The 20,507-nt window shown below is 48.7% G+C and overlaps 1 protein-coding gene across 3 annotated transcripts in view; it reads left to right on the forward strand.

Moving 5' to 3' along the window:
* Nucleotides 1–14,971, forward strand: part of IFNGR2 (interferon gamma receptor 2) — a 28,348-nt gene extending 13,377 nt beyond the window's left edge. For all 3 annotated transcript variants that reach the window (XM_047099622.1, XM_047099621.1, XM_047099623.1), the window contains 5 exons: nucleotides 2,398–2,603; nucleotides 7,155–7,300; nucleotides 11,123–11,282; nucleotides 11,675–11,832; nucleotides 14,287–14,971. In XM_047099622.1, the coding sequence (XP_046955578.1) occupies nucleotides 2,398–2,603; nucleotides 7,155–7,300; nucleotides 11,123–11,282; nucleotides 11,675–11,832; nucleotides 14,287–14,460 (844 nt within the window). In that variant the 3' untranslated portion in view covers nucleotides 14,461–14,971. The remainder of the gene's footprint in view (nucleotides 1–2,397; nucleotides 2,604–7,154; nucleotides 7,301–11,122; nucleotides 11,283–11,674; nucleotides 11,833–14,286) is intronic.
* The last annotated feature ends 5,536 nt before the right edge of the window (nucleotides 14,972–20,507 follow it).

The raw sequence follows: 20,507 nt of genomic DNA on the forward strand, positions 1-20,507 counted from the left end.
GAGTTGTTGCGTGGGGTGGGGGTACAGCCTGTCTTTACAGGGGACACTGGCTGCTCCCCGCATTGAGGCTTCTAGCAGCCACCTACCTGGTTTTTCTCAAGTCTGTCTCCTGAGGTCAGAGGTCAGAGCTGGAGAGGAGAGTCCCATGTGGGGGTGTGGCACTGGGGCTCTGGGGAATGCATTGTCATTTACAAGAATATATGGCCTTGTATTTGGCAGGGTTTTCCTTTTTTTTTTTTTTTTTTAAGTTTATTTATTTATTTTGAGAGAGAGACAGAGCGAGCGGGGGAAAGGCAGAGAGAGAGGGGGAGAGAGAGTCCCAAGCAGGCTCTCCACTGTCAGTGCAGAGCCCGATGTGGGGCTCGAATTCACAAACTGTGAGACCTTGACCTGAGCTGAAATCAAGAGTTGGATGCTTAAACGACTGAGCCACCCAGGTGCCCCAAGAATATATGGCCTTATGGGGCACCTGGATGGCTCAGTGAGTTAAGTGTATGACTTCAACTCAGGTCATGACCTCGTGGTTCATGAGTTCGAGCCCCACATTGGGATCTGTGCTGACAGCTCAGAGCCTGGAGCCTGCTTCGGATTCTGTGTCTCCCTCTGTCTGCCCCTCCTGCACTCACACTCTGTCTCTCTCTCTCAAAAATAAACATTAAAAATATACATATGTATATTTTTATGTATATAAATATGTATATGTATATTTGTATATACGTGTATAAATATGTATATGTATATATATATTAAGAATATATGGCCTTGTATTTGACAGTGTTTTCATATGGGTGAGGCAGATTCTCTTTAAATGGGCAGCTATGAGGTAAATGAGCCCCACACTAGGGGGAAGTATGAGTGGGGTTTGTATGAACGCAGTATCTTTCCTAAGGTATTGCCTATAGAGGCTAAGTTTGAAGAGTTAACATAAGTTGTAGGAGTGAACGGGGAAAATATTTGCAAACCCTATATCTGATAAGGGACTTGTATCCAGAATAAAGAACTCTTACAACTCAACCATTAAAAGGCAACCCAATTAAAATATAGAGGAAGGATTTGAGTCGACAGTTCTCCAAAGAAGATGTACAAATGGCCCATAAGTACATAAAAAGATGCCCAACATCATTATTCATCAGGGAAATGCAAATTAAAACCACAGAGATATACCACAGCACACCTACTAGGATGGCCATAATAAAAAAGGCTTAACAAGTGTTGGTGAGGATATGGAGAAATTGGAGCCCTTGTACATTGCAGGTGGGAATGCAAAATGGTGCAGCTGGTTTGACAGGTAGTTAACAATTGAGTTGCCATATGACCCATCAATTCCACTCCTAGGTATTTACCCCAGAGAATTGAAAAGTTATATTCACATGGAAACTTGCAAGTGAATATTTCTTAGCCTTATTCACAACAGCCAAAAAGTGGGAACAACCGACATATCCATAAACAGATGAAGGGATAAACAAAACGTGCTATATCCATATGATGATTATTCAGCCGCAAGAAGGGATCAAGTACCGGGGCGCCTGGGTAGCTCAGTCGGTTAAGCGTCAGACCCTTGATTATGGCTCAGGTCATGATCTTTCATGATCGTGAGTTTGAGCCCTGGGTCAGGCTCTGCGCTGATGGTGTGGACCCTGCTTAGGATTTTCTCTCTCTGCCCTTCTCTCTCTCTCTCTCTCTGTCTCTCAAAATAAAGAAATAAATAGTTTTTAAAAATTATTTAAAAAAAGAGAAAGGATGAAGTCCTGATACATGCTATAACGTGCATCACGCCTGAAAATATGCTGTGTTTAAGGAGCCGATCAGAAAAGACCATGCAGCTTATGATCCCATTTATATGAAATGTCCAGAGTAGGCAAACCCATCGAAACTGAAAGTAGATGATTAATGGTTGCCTGGAGCTTGGGGGATTAGGGCAGAGTTGGGAGTGAGTGCTAGTAAGCACGGGGTTTCCTTCGAGGGTAATAAAAATGTTCTAAACTTGATTGTGGTGCTGGCTGCACAGCCCTGGGAATCTACTAAAAGCCATTGAGTTGTACACTTTGGTTTTTTTTTTTTAGTGTATTTTATTTTTTTGAGAGAGAAACAGAGCATGAGCAGGGGAGGGGCAGAGAGAGAGGGAGCCACAATCTGAAGCAGGCCCCAGGCTCTGAGCTGTCAGCCCAGAGCCCGACGCGGGGCTCGAACCCACGAACCGCGAGATCATGACCTGGGCTGCAGTCGGATGCTCAACCGACCGAACCAGCCGGGCACCCCTGAGTTGTACACTTTGAATGGGTGAATTATATGCTATGGGAATTGTATCTCAGTAAAGCTCCTTTTGAAAAGTCAGCTCTGGCGAAACTGTTGGAGAAGAGCGAATTCTGTGAAGTGAAATCCTCTTTTCCTTTTCAGCCGTAGTAGCAGTACGTGGTATGACCTCGGTGACAAGGGGGAGGTAAACTGTATGAACATCACCACAACAGAGTGTGACTTCACCCCAAAAGGCAACTCAGTCTTTCTGCGACCGGAATTCGACACCTTTTTACGTGTTCGAGCGAAGGTAGACGACCTGGTTTCTCCATGGCTGACACTGCCTTCTTTCCGGTACTGTAGGAATGGTAAGAGAACTTGGCTGTGAAACGTCCTTTATCACTTCCAGGCTTTCTTCACTTTCGTCCTCACTGAACAGTTTTGGCCCCGTGCACCTCAGTCTTGCTTCTCACCCCACACAGCCAGCAAACAGGTGGATTCATGATGGTCAAGTCCAAGTACTGACCGTGGAGGCCGACGCTAGAGGAGCGTGATTTACCAAACCAGGGGCTGGCAACCTACAGCCCGTAGGCCACGTCCAGCCCACCGGCTTGTGGTTGTAAGCTTTATTGGAACAGTTTCACCATCTTTTAATAACGTATGGCCTGTGGATGCCTTCAAGCTACAGCAGTAGAGTTGAATAGTTGCAACGGAGATTATCTGGCCCGCAAAGCCTAAGTTTGCGCTGGCACTTTACTGAAAACGCTTGCTGACCTCTGGGCTGGATGGGATGCCAGTATGTTGGCTTCACTGATCACTCTTAACTCTTCTGGCACAACTTCCTTTATGTCCGAAAAAGACTTTAATGCAGCCTTGAGCAGTGCCTGGCACATAGTGGATATTCAGGAAAGCTTGGTTGAAGGATTGAACAAACGTGCTTCCAGAAATTGGAAGGGGGCGTAAGAAATGACAGAGAGTAATTTGTACATTTGCTCCTTCCGTGATTCATTTTTCACACGGTCAGCTGTGCCCCGTGTTTCTTCGGTGTTTATGGTTTATGCAGACATCAAGTGTGGAATCCTGATTCAAACAAACTAAACACATATAAGACCAGTGAGGAAATGTCACTGTCTAGCTATTTGATGATCTGCATAAGCAATTATTGTTAATTTATCTTAGGTATTATAATGGTATTTTATGTTTTTAAAGCTGGGGGCGGTGTCTTTTCTTTTAAAGACACATACTGGAGTATTTACACATGAAATGATGTGATGTTTGAGATTCGTTCATAACAATCCAGAGAGTAGGAGGCTAAGGGCAAGGTGGATGGGCACGCGGGCAACAAAATTGGCCGTGACTTGACGGTTGATCAAAGCTGGGTAATGAGGACATGAGCTTTTGTTGTGAGCTTCGCCTTACTTTCTACATGTTTGAAGTGTTCTGAGATAGGAAGCTAAGAAAAAAAAGTCAACCGTTTGTGCTAGATGATGCAGGGACGGAAAAAGAAGACAGTGTGATCCCTGCCAGCTGATCGTCTACTGTGGACAAGTTATTTGTCCTTGAGTAGAGAACCAGGACACATTTGAGCTGTGAAATGTCACCTAAGTGGGAATTAATTGAAAAGAAGGAAGGAAAGGAAAGGAAAGGAAAGGAAAGGGGAAAAGAAAGGAGAGGAGAGGAGAGGAAAGGAAAGGGGAAAAGAAAGGAGAGGAGAGGAGAGGAGAAAAGAAAGGAGAGGAGAGGAAAGGAAAGGAAAAGAAAGGAAAGGAAAGGAAAGGAAAGGAGAAAAGAAAGGAGAGGAAAGGAAAGGAAAGGAAAGGGGAAAAGAGAGGAGAGGAAAGGACAAGAAAGGAAAGGAAAGCAAAGGAAAGCAAAGGAAAGGGAAAGAGAAGAGAGGAGAGGAGAAGAAAGGAAAGGAAAGGGAAAATGAAAGGAGAGGAGAGGAAAGGACAAGAAAGGGGAAAAGGAAAGAGAGGAGAGGAAAGGAAAGGGAAAGAGAGGAGAGTAGAGGAAAGGAAGGGAAAGAAAGGAGAGGAAAGGAAAGGGGAAAAGAGAGGAGAGGAGAGGAAAGGAAAGGGGAAAAGAAAGGAGAGGAGAGGAGAGGAAAGGAAAGGAAAGGGGAAAAGAGAGGAAAGGAAAGGAAAGGAAAGCAAAGCAAAGGAAAGCAAAGCAAAGGAAAGGGAAAGAGGAGAGAGGAGAGGAGAAGAAAGGAAAGGAAAGGGAAAAACAAAGGAGAGGAGAGGAAAGGAAAGGGGAAAAGGAAGGAGAGGAGAGGAAAGGAGAGGAAAGGAAAGGAAAGGGAAAGAGAGGAGAGGAAAGGGAGAAAGAAAGGAGAGGAAAGGAAAGGGGAAAAGAAAGGAGAGGAGAAGAAAGGAAAGGAAAGGAAAGGAAAGGAAAGGAAAGGAAAGGAAAGGAAAAAAAGAAAGGAGAGGAGAGGAAAGGAAAAGAAAGGACAGGAAAGGGGAAAAGGAAGGAAAGGGAGGGAGGGAGGGAAAGTGGTGGTTACTGGGCACACCCAGGAGAGGAATGGGACTAGAAGCAAGCCCCATCCTGAAAGTCTTTGGTCCATCTCTGCTCTCTGTCCTTCGAGCCTGAGCTGGGGAGCAGTGCCCCCAGGTGATTACCAGCTGGGTTGTCATCCTCTGCCCGTCGCTTATAAAGACCAAGGCAGTTGGGTCCTCGGGGCCCCATCGCTGTGTCCAGCACTCATGCTCTGGGGATAGAGAACCAACAGGAAGATGCTTTCCCAAGCGTTTGGCGGGGGAAGAGGAGCTGGCTGCAGGGGGGCAGGCTGTAGCATCACGCAGACCTAGGTTCAGATCGCGGCTCTACCGCTTACTCGCTGCGACTCTGGGCGAGGACAGTCACCCCCAGGCTTCCGTTTCCCCCTCTGGGAACCGCCTTCTGTGCTTGGCCACACGGATCTGTGGGGACACATGTGAAGTCCACGTGGCCTGGTTTACAGTCAGAACTTAGTGCATGGAAGTTGTATCCACAGTTACCCACGGATAACAGACTTCCTTCCATGTGCCGAGAGAAGGCAGATTGTGTCCCCCTCCAGAGACAGGTGTCTCAGGTTGGTGCCAGATTCCAGACCCAGGACTCTCAGAAGGGTACGTCTCTCAGCGCTGACCTTCCAGCGGATTAAGTGACTGGTCGCGACTGGCGCCCTTGCTTCCAGGCCCACTTCCCATGTGTGAGTCACAGAAGAGTCTAGAGAATATGCCCCACCGAGGTGAGAGGCGTGCAGCAGGCGGCCAGGGCCTGCAGGTCAGTGCCTCTCGTGCTCCAGCCGCTTGGCTGCGACAGGGAAGCTTGACAGAGTAAATGCCAGCGTCTGTGAGCGTCTGTGGACCTTGATCTCCACCCTCTGAGATCAGGGGGCCTGGGTGCAAACCCTGCAGGGACCAGTTACTTTTGCACAGAGAAGGGCAGCTAAAACAGATGCCTAAGCCTCGCCAACCTGGGAGAGCCCAGGGAAGAGCACAGAGGCATAAGAGAAATCCTCCTCCACTGTGATGAGCACGGTACTGCACACAGGGATACGATCGTCTGCAGGTGTAAACGGTGTATGTGGAAATAGGCCTCTTAAGAACTCATGCGGCCTTGGGGCGCCTGGGTGGCTCCATCGGTTAAGCCTCCGACTTCAGCTCAGGTCATGATCGCACAGTCCATGAGTTCGAGCCCCACGTCAGGCTCTGTGCTGACCGCTCGGAGCCTGGAGCCTGCTTCGGATTCTGTGTCTCCCTCTCTCTCTGCTCCTCCCCTACTCGTGCTCTGTCTCTCAAAAATGAATAAACATTAAAAAAATAAAAACTAAAAAAAAAAAAAGAACTCATGCAGCCCAACTTCTACTTTGATCCGAGTTTCTCTGGTTAATTACATGCTTTAAGTGCCTACCTGAGAAATGTTGTAACTTTTAATGCATAGCGCTTGGTGAGTCATAGTCCTCGGGTCCTGGGAACTATAAGCAAAGCTGTAACAAGTAGACTTACTATGGTACTATTCTCTGCTACACTAGTTCCCTGTTACTATATATCTTTTAAATGTTTTTTAACATTTATTTATTTTTGAGAGAGACAGTGTGAGCAGGGGAGGGGCAGAGACAGAGGGAGACACGGAATCAGAAGAGGCTCCGGGCTCTGAGCTGTCGGCACAGAGCCCCACACGGGGCTCGAACTCACAAACCGCGAGATCATGTCCTGAACCAAAGTCGGATGCTCAACCCACTGAGCCACCCAGGCGCCCCTCCCTGTTAACTATATTTGAACATAGTGTTACAATAAGCGAAGGGACCTGCATTCAAAGGTTTGGAAATGGCACTCTTGTTCATTTGTAAAGAAACTGTAAAAATGTGTATTAAGTACATATACGAAGTATATAGGTAGTAGATAAGGACTAACAAAACCCCTTCCTCCTCTGTGTGAAAATTTGACCTTTGGGTAACCTTCCAGCGGCTTCTCTGGAAAGTGGAGAAAGGTGGCATGTCGGCCGTGTTCCTTGGCATCACCTATGTCAACATGAGCCCTGACTGATAAACTGCATCTCCCTGGGGACCGTCCCAAATACCTCTTAGGAAGCCATGTTCGGGGCCGAGTACAGCGATTTTTGTAACTGCGCGTGTCCCTTGTGGGGACTCTGGAAACTCTCCCTGCAGAGCTACTGTAAGAGATACTGGCTCTTGGGGCTTAACCCAGGAGGTTCCTGTACTCCGAGCTGCCAGCACAGAGCCAGACTCGGGACTCGAACATGTCAACCGTGAGATCATGACCTGAGCCAAAGTCGGACGCTCAACTGACTGAGCCACCCAGGCGCCCCTAAAATCATATATTGTGTGATTTATAAAACATACATATATATGCGTGTATGTGTATATGTTTACGTATATTTTTTTGCCTTTGTTTGTCATTCTATTTCAGTTACCGTCGGGCCTCCTGAAAACATTTGGGTGACGCCAGGAGAAGGCTCCCTTATCATCAGGCTCTCCTCTCCCTTTGACGTCCGTGCCTTCTCGGCCACTTTTTTGTATTATGTCCATTACTGGGAAAAGGCAGGAATCCAACAGGCAAGAGCATTTTTCTACCTTGTTTTTAATTTTCTTTCCTTTGGACTTCCTGACACAGCGAAAGAAAGTAAACTTTAGAATGGATGGGGAGGGGGGCGCCTGGGTGGCTCAGTCATTTGAGCGTCTCTTGATTTCAGCTCAGGTCATGATCCCGGGGCCGTGGGCTCGAGACCTGCATTGGAGCGTGGAGCCTGCTTGAAATTCTCTCTCTTTCACTCTGCCCCTCGCCCCTGCTCGCGCACGCTCTCTCCCTCTCTGTAATAAAAAATAATAATAATAAATGGACAAGGGGGGCAGAGCGTCCCAGCATTGCCTTCGAGTCTGAGCCCTGAACCAGCTTTAATCCTTCTCCTCTAGACGCGTGGCTTCTGCCACCTGTGTGAGCCTTCCCTTCTACCAGGTGGATCTGAAGGGCCCCTCTCTTCCTGACAGCATGCTGTTCCTGTTGTCTGGGGCGCTCACAGTGCTTTGTGGCACCGTAAAGGTCAGAGAAGGTTCTAGAGGGCCTGTTTCTCTGACAAGGAATTCACTGCAGTGTGCAAGGTCGTATAAAGTCCTCCGGTTTGAATGATTTGCAAAGACGACATATGTGACCAGGTGAAAAGTCTTCTGGGAGGAGAGGGAGAGTTCTAGGGAGAACGATGGAGGGTGTGAGAAGGCTTGGGGTCTGGAGACCTGCAAGTTGCCAGGGTCTGTCAGAAATGCAGGCCGTGTGAGGAGGGGCCGTGGCAGGCAGTGCGCCTGACAAAGGTGGGTCGGACCAGCACAGCCTGGTCAGCCCTCCATGGTACGAAGAAACACGATGGCCTTAGCTCGTCGGCAGTGCCTGGCTATCCAAGCTGCATATCATGAGGTTTTATTATCTGCATAGACTTCATGGTCTCCTAAATTCAGCATCATCACTTTGGTTTGTTTTCCAGTTTTATTGGGGTATAATTGACACCCATAACTGTGTAAGTTTAAGCAGCATAATGACTTACATATTGTGAAACAATTATAGCGTTTTACTTATTTATTTTTAAAATGTAATTTTGAGAGAGAGAGAGAGAGAGAGCACGCACGAATGAGGGAGGGACAGAGAGAGAAGGAGACGCAGAATCCGAAGCAGGCTCCAGGCTCAGAGCTGTTGGCACAGAGCCCGACATGGGGCTTGAACCCACAAACCGTGAGATCATGACCTGAGCCGAGGCCGGACGCTCAACCGACTGAGCCACCCAGGCGCCTCAGTTATAGTGTTTTATGATAAGAGCTTGTGTTTATCAAGGGCTTTCTTTGTGTTGGGCACTGGGCCAGACATTTTAGCTACATCATCTCATTTAATCTTCGTACCAAGCCGTGTCAGAGGAGGAAACCAAGTGGTTAAGTAACTCGCTCAAGGTCAGCAGCTGATAGCTAGCACATCAGTGCAGAGACGTTCTGGCCCCAGGGCCCATGCTCTGCAGTTATTATCTGACATAGTTTACAAATTATTGCTTTCTCCTCATTTCTTTATGGGGAGTCTAGAAACATGGAGGAAGGCAAAACCCACTGACGAGTAGACTCTTATCATGTGGGAGAAGAGGAAATAATCATTTCTGCAAATCAGAGGTCAAAGTCTGGTCAACTGGAATAGAGAAGGCCTGGAAGATTCCAGAAGGGATTTCTCTGTTCCCTTATCAACTGGAGCAGCTATGCTTTGACCTTCTGTGAACAAAAGATTCTAGGGTTCAAATAATTCTGACCAGCACCTAGATTTGCTTGAAGGACCCATGGGACTTGGCATATAGTTGTATTCATGGCTATGGCGTATTACAACAGGACACAGAGCAAAGTCAGCAAAAGGGAGAGGTACATGGGCCAAAGTCCAGAGGATTCCAGACACAAGCTTCCAAGAATCCCCTCCCGAAAGACCCACCCAGGACACAATAACTCCAATGACAAGCTATGGCAACATGTGTAATGCAGTCTAGTAGAGAATCTTATCAGAGACTCAGTGCCCAGGGCTTTTATTGGCTATATGGGCCTCTTCTCCCTAGCACATATCAAAATTACAGACTCCTAGAAGGAGAGCAGGTGGTCAGCATAAAAAACATTGTAGGTACGATAAGCTGCTAATGTTAGCGAATGGCGGGGACACTCCCAGATTCCAAGTTCCCAGATGCCAGAGATAGTTAGTTACCCTTGCAAGCAGGCCTCCCAAGCACAGCAGTCTGGGTCTCTGTCGTCTGTGATTCTAAATTCTAGAAATGCCAACTGGCAGCTGAAATAATCCCAAAAAGAAGTTCGTCCTTAAAATTGCCCTATGTCACATCATGAGTGAAAATTTTTCTCCTCTGTCCTGGCAGTCTATCACCATTAAACAGAAGAAAAAAAAATCATCTATGATCCTACAATTCATAAGTAATGTGATGACTTTATATTTTTCAAAATAAGATTTTCTATATACTGTTGAATAATTGCCTTTCTTCAGTCAGTACTATAGCAGGCCTCATCTACACGGCACTGAACGTGTGTAATACCACCATTTCAAATGGCTATAGCGTTTTCTACCAAATCTCAAAGTGGGAAAGCAGTCCCTTATAAGAAATCCTTGGGGAGCTGGGTGGCTCAGTCGGTTGAGCAGACGTCTGACTTCAGCTCAGGTCATGATCGCACAGCTCGTGAGTTCAAGCCCCGCATCTGGCTCTGTGCTGACAGCTCAGAGCCTGGAGCCTTCTTCAGATTCTGTGTCTCTCTCTCTCTCTCTCTCTGCCCCTCCCCTGCTCACACTCTGTCTCTCTCTCAAAAATAAATAAACATTAAAAAAAAATTTTTTTTAAAAAGAAATCCTATATTGCCATTATATATCTTTTCCTCGTTTCCCTGTGGAACAATGTCAACTTTGTCCAGGAGGAGAGTGAGAAGCCACTGACTAGAGGGACCCAGGTGGGGAGTTAGCGAGGCCCGAGGAAGGCAGTAGCAGGGATGTGGGGAGGAGACAGAATCCTCAAGAATCTGGGATCCTGCCAGTTCCTGATTACATAAGTAAACACACTGGGCATTTAAGCAATTTTATTTTATTTTATTTTATTTTATTTTATTTTATTTTATTTTATTTTATTTTATTTTATTCTATTCTATTTTAGAGAGAAAGAGAGAAAGGTGGGGGGCAGAGAGAGAGGGAGAAAGCAGGCTGTATACCCCATGCAGAGCCCAACTTGGGGCTCGATCCTATGACCCTGAAATCATGACCTGAGCCGAAGTCGATCAGAAGCTCACCTGATGGAGCCACCCAGGTACCCCCCCCCATTTAAGCAGTTTTAAAGGAGAAAATTTCATCCCAGAAATTGGGATTTGCTAAATTCCAGTGGCCGACCCTGCGTTGTTATAGTGGGCCCCCTCCGAGGCCTGAGAGCCAGAAACACAGCTCTGAAGCCACCGGCATCTTCCTTCACACAGCTCACCAGCTTTCACATATAAAGTTTGTCGCCTGCAAGCCAGTGACTCTTTAAAAACAGAATCTCTTGGGGCGCCTGGGTGGCTCCGTCAGTTAAGCATCAGACTCGTAGTTTTGGCTCAGGTCGTGATCTCAAGGTTCATGAGTTCAAGCCCTGCACTGGGCTGTGCACTGACCGTGCGGAGCCTGCTTGGGATTCTCTCTCTCTCTCTCTCTCTCTCTGCCCCTCCCCTGCGCATGCTCTCTCTCAAAATCTTAAAAAAAATTAACAAAACAAAACAGGAATTCTTTATTCTTTGGTTATTGTGTTCGCTGTGAATTTGGGGGAACATTGGAAAAGCTAGACATGCTCCCGCTGCATCTGTTTGGGTCATTTACATATGTGCTTCTTGATGTTTTTGACATAGGTTAAAGGCCCTTTCAGGAGCACCTCCATCGTGTTGAATGATTTGAAACCCTTAAGAGAATACTGTTTACAAATCAAAGCGCAACTGGTTTGTGAAAAAGGCAACATCTCTAGACCCGGACACTTAAGCAACGTATCTTGCTACAAAACAGCGATGGATGGTAACATACCTTCTTAGGTCCTTTCTGACCTGGGCAAAGAATCCTCCCCAAGGAGTGAAACTGGGGGTGGCTTGTTAGGCCAAGGGTCAAGGGTGGTAGGGGTGGGGAGACCCGGAGAGAAGGGGCAAGACGCGAACCCGAAAGTGTAGGCAACACAGGTTCATGCTGAGATCTACCGTAATAACAGCACCAGACAGCTAACGCTGCTTTATTTTAGGATTGCCTTTCCTGGCTAGTCATCTAAGCATGTGAGGCTGGGCGGGGGAGGGGCAGCGTCGGCCCGGTTTTACCAGGAAACGACCTCTCTCTAAGCGGTTGGCAGGTGAGAAATTACCGACGTTTGTACCACGGGCGGGACGGGCCTCTTGTTTACTTCCGCGTCATCTTTTCAGCCGCCACAAAACTCCAGCAAATCATCGTGATTGCTGTGGGACTCTTTCTGTTCCTGTCGATGTTGGCGGGGGCCTGTTTCTTCCTGGTCCTGAAATACAGAGGCCTGGTGAAATACTGGTTTCACTCTCCACCGAGCATCCCGTTACAAATAGAAGAGGTACGTGCGCACACATCCAGTGGGTGACATGTCGGCGCTCCACGGCCCCCTGGTAACACTTAAGAGGTCAGCGGCGGACAAAGCCACGGGCACAGAGATTTGAATTAAAAGTGGTGCAGGGTTATTTGTACGCCCATGTTCCCGGCATTATTCACCACAGCCAAATGGGGGAGGCAAGCTAAGCTCCCGTCGGTGGAGGAGCAGATAAACGAAATGTGGTATGTCCATCCAGTGGAATATTATGCGGCCGTAAAAAGGAAGGCGATTCTGCCGCATGCTGCAGCGTGGGTGAACCCCGAGGATGGTACGCTAGGTGAAATAGACCGGTCACAAAAAAGACAAACACTGTTTGATTCCACTTAACATGAGGTACTTAGAGGACTCCGATTCAGGGAGACTGAAAGTAGAGTGGTCGTGGCCAGGGTCTGGGTGGGGAGGGGAAAGTGGGGAGTTAGAGTTTAATAGGTGCAGAGTTTTCGTTTTGCAAAATAAAAACAAACCCTGGACATAGTGGTGAGGGTTGTACAACAGGGTGAATGTATTTTATACCAGTGAGCTGTATACATAAAAAAATAGCTAAGATGTAAATCCTATGTTACATGTATTTTACCACAATTTAAAACCATTTTTTTTTTCTTAATGGCATGAGGTTGGTGGCAAAGGTGGTCTGGCCCAGCGTGGCCAAGGGTTGCCTGTAGCAGCACATCAGACCTGTGCCTTTTGGAGAAAGCCCCCAAGAGGCCTGGAAGAGGGTAGAGAGGCAGTGAAGACAGGGATTGAGAGCACAGGCTGTGGGGCAGATGTGCGCACTTGGAAGGAGTCTAGAGAAAAAGCACCCGGGCTGTGCAGACAGAACTTTGCGCACCAAGAGCTCACTGGATGTTACTAGTGTTTTGAAAGGCCTGAGGAAGAAGAGTGGACTGGTTCTCGTGAGAGGTCGATTTCATGCACAGCCCGACCACCCACCCCCACCTCCGAGGCTCCGCAAGGGGGCCGAGCCCTCCAAGAACACTAGGGGGACATGCTTAGGGGCAGAAGCAAGCTGATGGAAGACTATTTAAAGATATTTGCTTCTGGAGGTTTCTTCGTAGGAAACTTGGGGTCAAGGTACTGGAAACAGAAGCTTACTGTGTCACATCTAGAAGGAATAGGTATCAGATAAGGTCCAAGTGTGTAGAGAAACAGCAGGGCTTCTAGAAGGAGCTGTAGTCCCTTGTTGGCCTTCATCTGTCACGAGGTATTTAAAGTACACAGACATGGTACGAACTACATGTTATGTTCCCTACTAGACCCTCCATACAGATGCTGCATGATTCCACTTACTTGAGGCATCTAGAATACTCCACCTCATAGAAGCTGGAATAGAACGGTGGTTGCCAGGCGCTGGGGGTGGGGAGGAGGTGGGCACAGGGAGTCGCTGTTCGGTGTGCAGAGTTCCAGTCAGGCAAGTGAGTTCTGGAGAGCTGTACGTCATCCTGCCCGTAATTAGTACCGTATTATACACTTAAAGATTTGTCAAGAGGGCAGAACTCATCTTGAGTGTTGTTATAACACCCCCCCACTCCCCCCACACACACCCAGCGTTTTCCCCTGGTTAATAGTTTCACAAAATAACAGCTCTCAGTGGGCCTCAGAATCTTCCCTGCATTCGTGTGTCTCTCGCAGCCGAGCAAACAGCACCACCCCGTGTGAAGTTGTCCCTTTGGGGCGTGGATCCCAAACAGAGAGGCTTTCAGTTTACTTTCCTGGGAAAGTGTGAAAAACCTCTGTCAAAGGGCACTGACGTTCCACGAGAAGAACGAGCCAGGTTTCACTTATATTTTGCAGGGGGGGGTGTCTCACAAGTGCGCGTGATGCGTTGACGTTCCTCTCGCCCTTCGTCAGCTCTCGGCTGACGGATGTTCCGGTGTCTCTGTCGCTCAGCAGTGAGGCCAAGGCTCAGCCTAGAACAGAGGCGGGAGGGAGGGGGGCAAGTGGGCCGCCATGAAACAGCTCTGTGCCTTGAGGCCCCCGCCGCCTCACCCCTGCCCGGGAGGCCGCACTGACCGTCCTGCGGCACGCCTGGCTTCTTGGCTGTGAGCTGGAAGTGACCGGCAGGGGCAGGGGCTGAGGAAAAACACTGGCGCATTTTCCCCCTTTTCCCCACCACCTCCTCCTTCGCCGGGAAGTTAAATTCCAGAGACATTTCAGGGAGAGCCGTCCCCAAGCCTGCACTGAGTGCAGCGAGTCTGAGCTTGCCTTTCCCGAGCTACGGCATGACCTCGGTGGGCCCACACATTCGCGTTCGGGTTAGCAATGGCGTGAGGGGTGGGGGCTGCTCTCATTTTAGAAGCTGTTTCAGAACAGGATGTCCCACCTGGGGTAGATAGGACTGCGCCAAGTAAATGTGAAGTCGAAAGTCCGGTGTTTCGAACTGACAAACTAATTACAATGCTGGTTTTCAACCTTTTCAAGTATTTAAAGGACCCGGCTCAGCCTATCTTGGAGGCCCTGGACAAGGACAGCTCGCCAAAGGATGATGCCTGGGACTCTGTGTCCGTTGTTTCGTTTCCAGAGAAGGAGCAAGAAGATGTTCTCCAGAGTACTTTGCACCAAAGCCCCGGTCCAGTCCAGCAGCCTGTGGGATGAGGGCTCTGAGCCGACGAAGCAGCTGATGCTCGCGTCGCGACTTCACAGAGCCCAGCACTCCATATTCCCGTCCCGCCAAGGCCGCCGGTGCCTGGGAAGATGCCATGGGTCTCGTAGGGGAGACAAGTTTTTTTTTTTTTCTAAAGTTTTCTAATCATACAAGTTTCTAGAATGATTCTACAGAGATAGCCCAGAATAATTAAGGTTGCTCTTAAACACTAAAAGGACACATAATTGTTAGCAAAATGGCTCTGGTACACCTCTGAGGTTTCGTTCGTCGGCAGCGAGGACGCCGGGTCCTCTCCTTGACTCGGGCGGGTGGGCTGCAGCCCCTGGGGCAGGTCATGTAACCTGTCCCAGGCTGTCCCAACGAGGGACATCGAGTGACCCTTCGCCATAGCCAATCTCCTGACTTAAAATGTGATTAGTCCTGTAAATATTTTCCTGGTAATTTAAGCCTTTTTTTTTTTTCAAGCTAGGAATAAAAGACTTTAACTTTTTCAAAGTAAAAGTGAAGTTTCTTCTTTCCATTTCACCTTCTTTATTTTGGCCTATTTTCTGCAAAGTTTCAACTTTTTAAAAAATAACTATATCTAGGGGCGCCTTGGTGGCTCTGTCCGTTGAGCGTCCGACATCAGCTCAGGTCATGATCTCACGGCTCATGAGTTCGAGCCTTGCGTCAGGCTCTGCGCTGACAGCTCGGAGCCTGGAGGCTGCTTCGGATTCTGTGTCTCCCTGTCTCTCCACCCTTCCCCCACTTGTGCTCTCTCTCTCTCAAAAATAAACATTCCAAAAAAAATTACTATATCTAAACTTTTGTTTTCTTAATATCCAGTAGAGCTACTGAGGCCTCATGGTCACTCAGCGAGAACTGTCTACGTGTGTCACATGATTCCTTAAGAGCGTATAAAGGGCACTTTCAGAAGCCGCATAAGCATTTCACTCGTGATGAGTCGTATATTGACCAAGGCCTGTAGGTAGTAAAGAGAATTCGCTAATGGACGACAGTGATACCCACCGGGCACGCGCGTCTTCCGATTATGTAAGTATTGATGGGCTCTTTTGTTCAAGGGATGTGGATTAAAAATCCATTTATATGACTCATCGCACTTGGGAAATGGATGTGTAGCTTCACACCCCATCCCCCAACACACACACAAAGTGGTAAGTTGCCGTAACGTCTGCCTTACCAAGAAACCCTCCTGGCGGCCCAACCTCACTGGGAAGAAGAGACGCTGACTGTAGGAATATGAAGCTTCTAGCACTAATTGATGGGACCACCTTCCCTCTCTCATTTGGGGCCTGTGCCACTGGGGAGGGATTGGCTCTCAAGCCAAAGCACCGTGTCCTTTGCTGCCCCGAGTGACGGGAGAGAAAAGGACATCCATCCACGGGCCCCACACCACCCAAGTCCTCCTGGGAGAGATCCACGTTACCTGTTAGGGACGGGTCTGTAAGAAGATGGAGACTATGAACACCTACCTGGGATCGTTTAGGGGCTCTGATAGAGGGCTTTCTCTGCTGGACCGTGGGGGAAGCCCTGGGAGGGGAGGAGGATGTAGTAGAAAGCAGGCCAGGGTCTGAGCCCAGCAGAAAGGGGGACAGATCAATTCCGCTGGAAAATAAGTTCATAAACGCCACCCTGTGTAAAAGGGAGTTAGTGACAGCTGGTCAGGGGCCAGCAGGCTGGCTGTGGGGACCAGATTCTGCTAAGGCTGAACTGGCCTCAGGGCAGAATCGGTGGAGCGTCCTGAAGCAGGAGTTCGCTGTGGTTCAGGCCCAGAGAGGCCCTTCTTGGTCGAAGACAGCGGCTTATGTTAGTGACGGACTCAGAGCCCAAACCCAGAGGCAGCACTACGTCCGGGTGCCTCTCTGGAGCCAGGCTCTCCGACGCCATCGCATACTAGGGGACAGGATGCCGATGACACCAAACTGGCTTCCCCAGGACTCCAAACGTGCTGCTGCTCTTTTCCATCCTAACTCAGTAAACGTCGCGAGGAGGCGTGGGGCTGGCGAGAAAGGACGAGAGTTATTGGAGTAAGATTCTCCATTTTCATGTCTCTTCCAAAAAAAAAAAAAAAAAAAAACCACACCTGGTTCTACTTCGTAAAATAAATGGCTCATCAGTGGAATTAATACTTACACTAACTTGGCACTTTAATGTCTAGTCAAGCTGAGTACATAACCATAAAACGTTTGAGTCAGAAGCGTTCTCGTAAATCATTTTTAACAGGGCAGGCATGCACCAAGCCCACCCTGCCCCCCCCCATCTCCGTGTGGTCTGTATGCTAAGAATAGTCCCTACATCTTCAAACGGCTGGAGAGGGGGCGCCTGGGGGGCTCAGTCGGTTAAGCATCTGACTTGATTTCAGCTCAGGTCATGATCTCACAGTCCGCCTCAGGAGTCCTGTTTGGGATTCTCTCTAACCCCCTCTCCCTCTGCCCCTCCCCTGCTCGTGCTCACTCTGTCTCTCTCTCTCTCTCTCTCTCTCTCTCAAAATAAATGGTTGGAAAAAATCAAAAGAATCGTATTTCATCACACATGAAAAGTATATGAAATTTAAATTTCAGTGTCCATAAATAAACTTTCATTGGAATCCAGTGATGCTCCTTCATTCATGTACCCTCGCTGGCTACTTGTGCACTACATGGCCGAACTGAGTAGTCGCAACAGAGGCTGAATACTTACAAAGCCTAAAATATTTACTGCTCAGCCCTTTCCTGAGAGGGTTCGATGACCCTTGATCTATACAATGAAGGGCTTGTTGGGCAGGAGAAAACAAGCCATTCCCATTATAGAAGCATATACCAAGTCCCTGCAAGATCCCCTTTGACACTGAGATTATCTTATTCAGGGGTCGTAGGAGGAGAGGTATATAATTCTTGCATGTATTCCATAAAGCACGTTATGCACTATGTACCCGGGAAGGCTGGATGCAGAGGGTAGGAGTATGCAGACCAATGGAGGAGAACGGGCCCTATACCAAGAATAGGGCTCCCAGAGATGATAGATTAGTTGGATCAAGGCCACCTGTGGCCTATAGGGTACCTTTGTGTGAATTAGACACCCAGCTTTCGAGACATTTTGCTTTCAAGTGCCATGAATTTTCTGAGTAAACCACAGATCTCCTGTTCCTGCGCTGTGAATAGCGCCCCCTGGGGGTCCCACAGTGCTCAGCCCTGCAGATGGCTGTTAGGAGGCCCTTGTTATTCTGGATGGTGTTGAGGCCCACGGGGTGGGGAGCCACAGGGCATGGGGGTGGGGCAGGAGTTGGAGGCAGGGGAGGGCAGAGACTTTGTATCTGCAGGACACGGGCGGATGCACTGGACAAATGGCTACTGCCTTGTCACCCAGAAGTCGCCAGGGCAGAGCACAGCTCAGTTCTAGCTGGTTCTTGGCACATCTGCCTTTATGGCCTTTATTTCACTTGCAATCACTTGTTTCCACTGATAGTGGGTGTTTTTTTTTTTAATGTTTATTTATTTATTTTGACAGAGAGGGACCATCAACAGGGGAGGGGCACAGAGAGAAGGAGAGACGGAGAATCCCAAGCAGGCTCCGTGCCGTCAGCACATGGAGTCCAACACAGGGCTCGGTCGCACGAACCGCGAGATCATGACCTGAGCCGCAATCAAGAGTGGGACGCCTAAGTGACCGAGCCACCCAGGCGCCCTGCTAGTTTTGCCCTAAACTTTCAGCGACTGGAAAACAACTACCTATCTCTTCAAGGTACCCCAGGGTCCTCCCCAAATCAATTTGCTGTATGCCACGAAGCCTGTATTTCAGATGAGAACGTCTAAAACTGTCTACGCTGTCTGGTGGGGGTGAGAATCCGCCCAGGCATTTCCCCAGGATGCAGTCAGACCCTGCTTTTCAGTGCTGCTCACAGACCTTAGGAAGCCAGTGCTGTCTGATGGGAACGCAGTGAAAGTGACTCCTTCCTCGCCGCCAGCTGTGGTGACGGAAGACAGCTGGCTGGCCCCGGAGGGCATGACCTGGGCCCTTGCAGCAGCTTGTGGCTAGGGAGGGGGCTCCCCTCAGTGCTGGCTGCTCGATAACTTGCCTGTAAGTCTGAAGTGAGTTCAATAAATTAATCTCTAAATTCACAACGCTCGGAATGGAGGTAAATACACGTCATATCATCCGGAACCCCTTCTTGGCGCCCTTCCCAAATCCAGGACTGGTGCTCTCTGCGTGACCCGTGAGGGTCTGGAAGGCTTACCCTGTCCTGCCACACCTACTTGTCGAAATTTAAAATATCTGGAAGAGGCATGGGTTATCATCTGAAAGCCCTGTGTAAAATGACATAAGCCGTGTTAAAACTGCGATTAAAAAATAAGCACGGGCAGGCTCGAAACAAAACAAAAACCAGCGGACTCCAGACTGTTTTTCTCTCAGCTGGCACGCCACCCAGTGCCAAGAGGCTAAAAAGCCACCGAACGAGTAAGGAAACAACCTTCAGGCAAAGCCATCTGGGAGAGAGAAGGGCGTGCACTATTAAACCCCAGCTCCAAACCCAGAGATCTCTAGTAACAAAGCCACTGGAAATACTCTCCCTCCTATCTCCGTCCTCACCATTGTTATTCTCCATGTCAGGCTGACCACAGGCTCTTCCCAAGGCCACCACATCCACACCTGAGCTTCCCTCTCCTTTCGTTGATTTCCGGCGTTCGGTCTCTTCTTCTAAAGCCACCGTTGCAGCAGTTTCCCCAAGTTTTATTTCTCAAAGTCTTCTAGGAGGCAAATTTGCAAGTCTCAAGTATGGAAAACACCATAGAATTGAGACCTCCCTCCTAAAAACCTACAATGCACATTTTATAAGAAGCTCTTGGGGCACCTGGGTGGCTCAGTCGGCTAAGTGTCCGATTTCAGCTCAGGTCATGATCTCGAGGTCCGTGGGTTCGAGCCCCGTGTCGGGCTCTGTGCTGACAGCTCAGAGCCTGGAGCCTGCTTGTCGTTCTGTGTCTCCCTCCTCTCTGCCCTTCCCCTGCTCGTGCTCTGTCTCTCTGTCTCTCAAAAATAAATGTTATAAGCAGCTCTTAAGAAAAGACTTTACAGAGGGGCGCCGCCTGGCTGGCTCAGCCGGAACAGCATGCAACTCTTGATCTCAGGGTTGTGAGTTTGGGTCCCACAATGGGCGTAGAGATTACTTAAATAAATAAAACTTAAAAAAAAAAAACACAAAACTGTATTGAGCTTGGGTGGCTTGGTCGGGTAAATGTCCGACTCCTGGTGTCAACTCAGGTCATGATCTCATGGTTCATGAGCTCAGGCCCAGCATCAGGCTCTGTGCTGACAGTGCAGAGCTCTCTCTCGCTCTCTCTGGCCCCCTTCCGCTCACATGCGTGTGCCCTCTCTCAAAATAAACATTAAAAATTGTTTTTAAAATTTTTTTTTTCAACGTTTATTTATTTTTGGGACAGAGAGAGGCAGAGCATGAACGGGGGAGGGGCAGAGAGAGAGGGAGACACAGAATCGGAAACAGGCTCCAGGCTCTGAGCCATCAGCCCAGAGCCTGACGCGGGGCTCGAACTCAGACCGCGAGATTGTGACCTGGCTGAAGTCGGACGCTTAACCGGCTGCGCCACCCAGGCGCCCCTAAAAATTGTTTTTAAAAAGCTTTACAGAAAATAAAATGTTTTAACCTAGTTCAGCCCAAGGATTCCGGAGCTTCTTTGACCAGTGTTGTTGGGGATGCTGGCTGAGGGAAGAGCAGGGCCTCGAACTCAGGAGGAAAGGGCTTGAGCGGTGACCCCAATCCGAAGGCAAGTTACTTAACACCTCCAGATAAATGTTCCTACCTCCAAACGGAGAATGAAGGACAACATGAGGCACATAGAACGTTTGCAGGGGCAGGTGAGTCACTGAAAAGATGTGAGAGCATCTCTGCCCTGGAGAGCAGGCCCTGGGCTCTGGGAGGCTCCTCTCTCCCTCCCCTGTCCTTGGAATGTGGGTTCCACTGGTCTTTCCCTCTCAGAGCCTGCTCCAAGGACACGACCTTGAGATGGTGATGGAGTGTTAAGAACACCTATGCGGTACATGTGAC

Source organism: Lynx rufus, unplaced genomic scaffold, assembly GCF_022079265.1.
Source record: "Lynx rufus isolate CCGP_SWC_20201006 ecotype Redwood Valley unplaced genomic scaffold, mLynRuf1.p SCAF_5, whole genome shotgun sequence".
In the NCBI taxonomy this organism is placed as follows: Eukaryota; Metazoa; Chordata; class Mammalia; order Carnivora; family Felidae; genus Lynx; species Lynx rufus.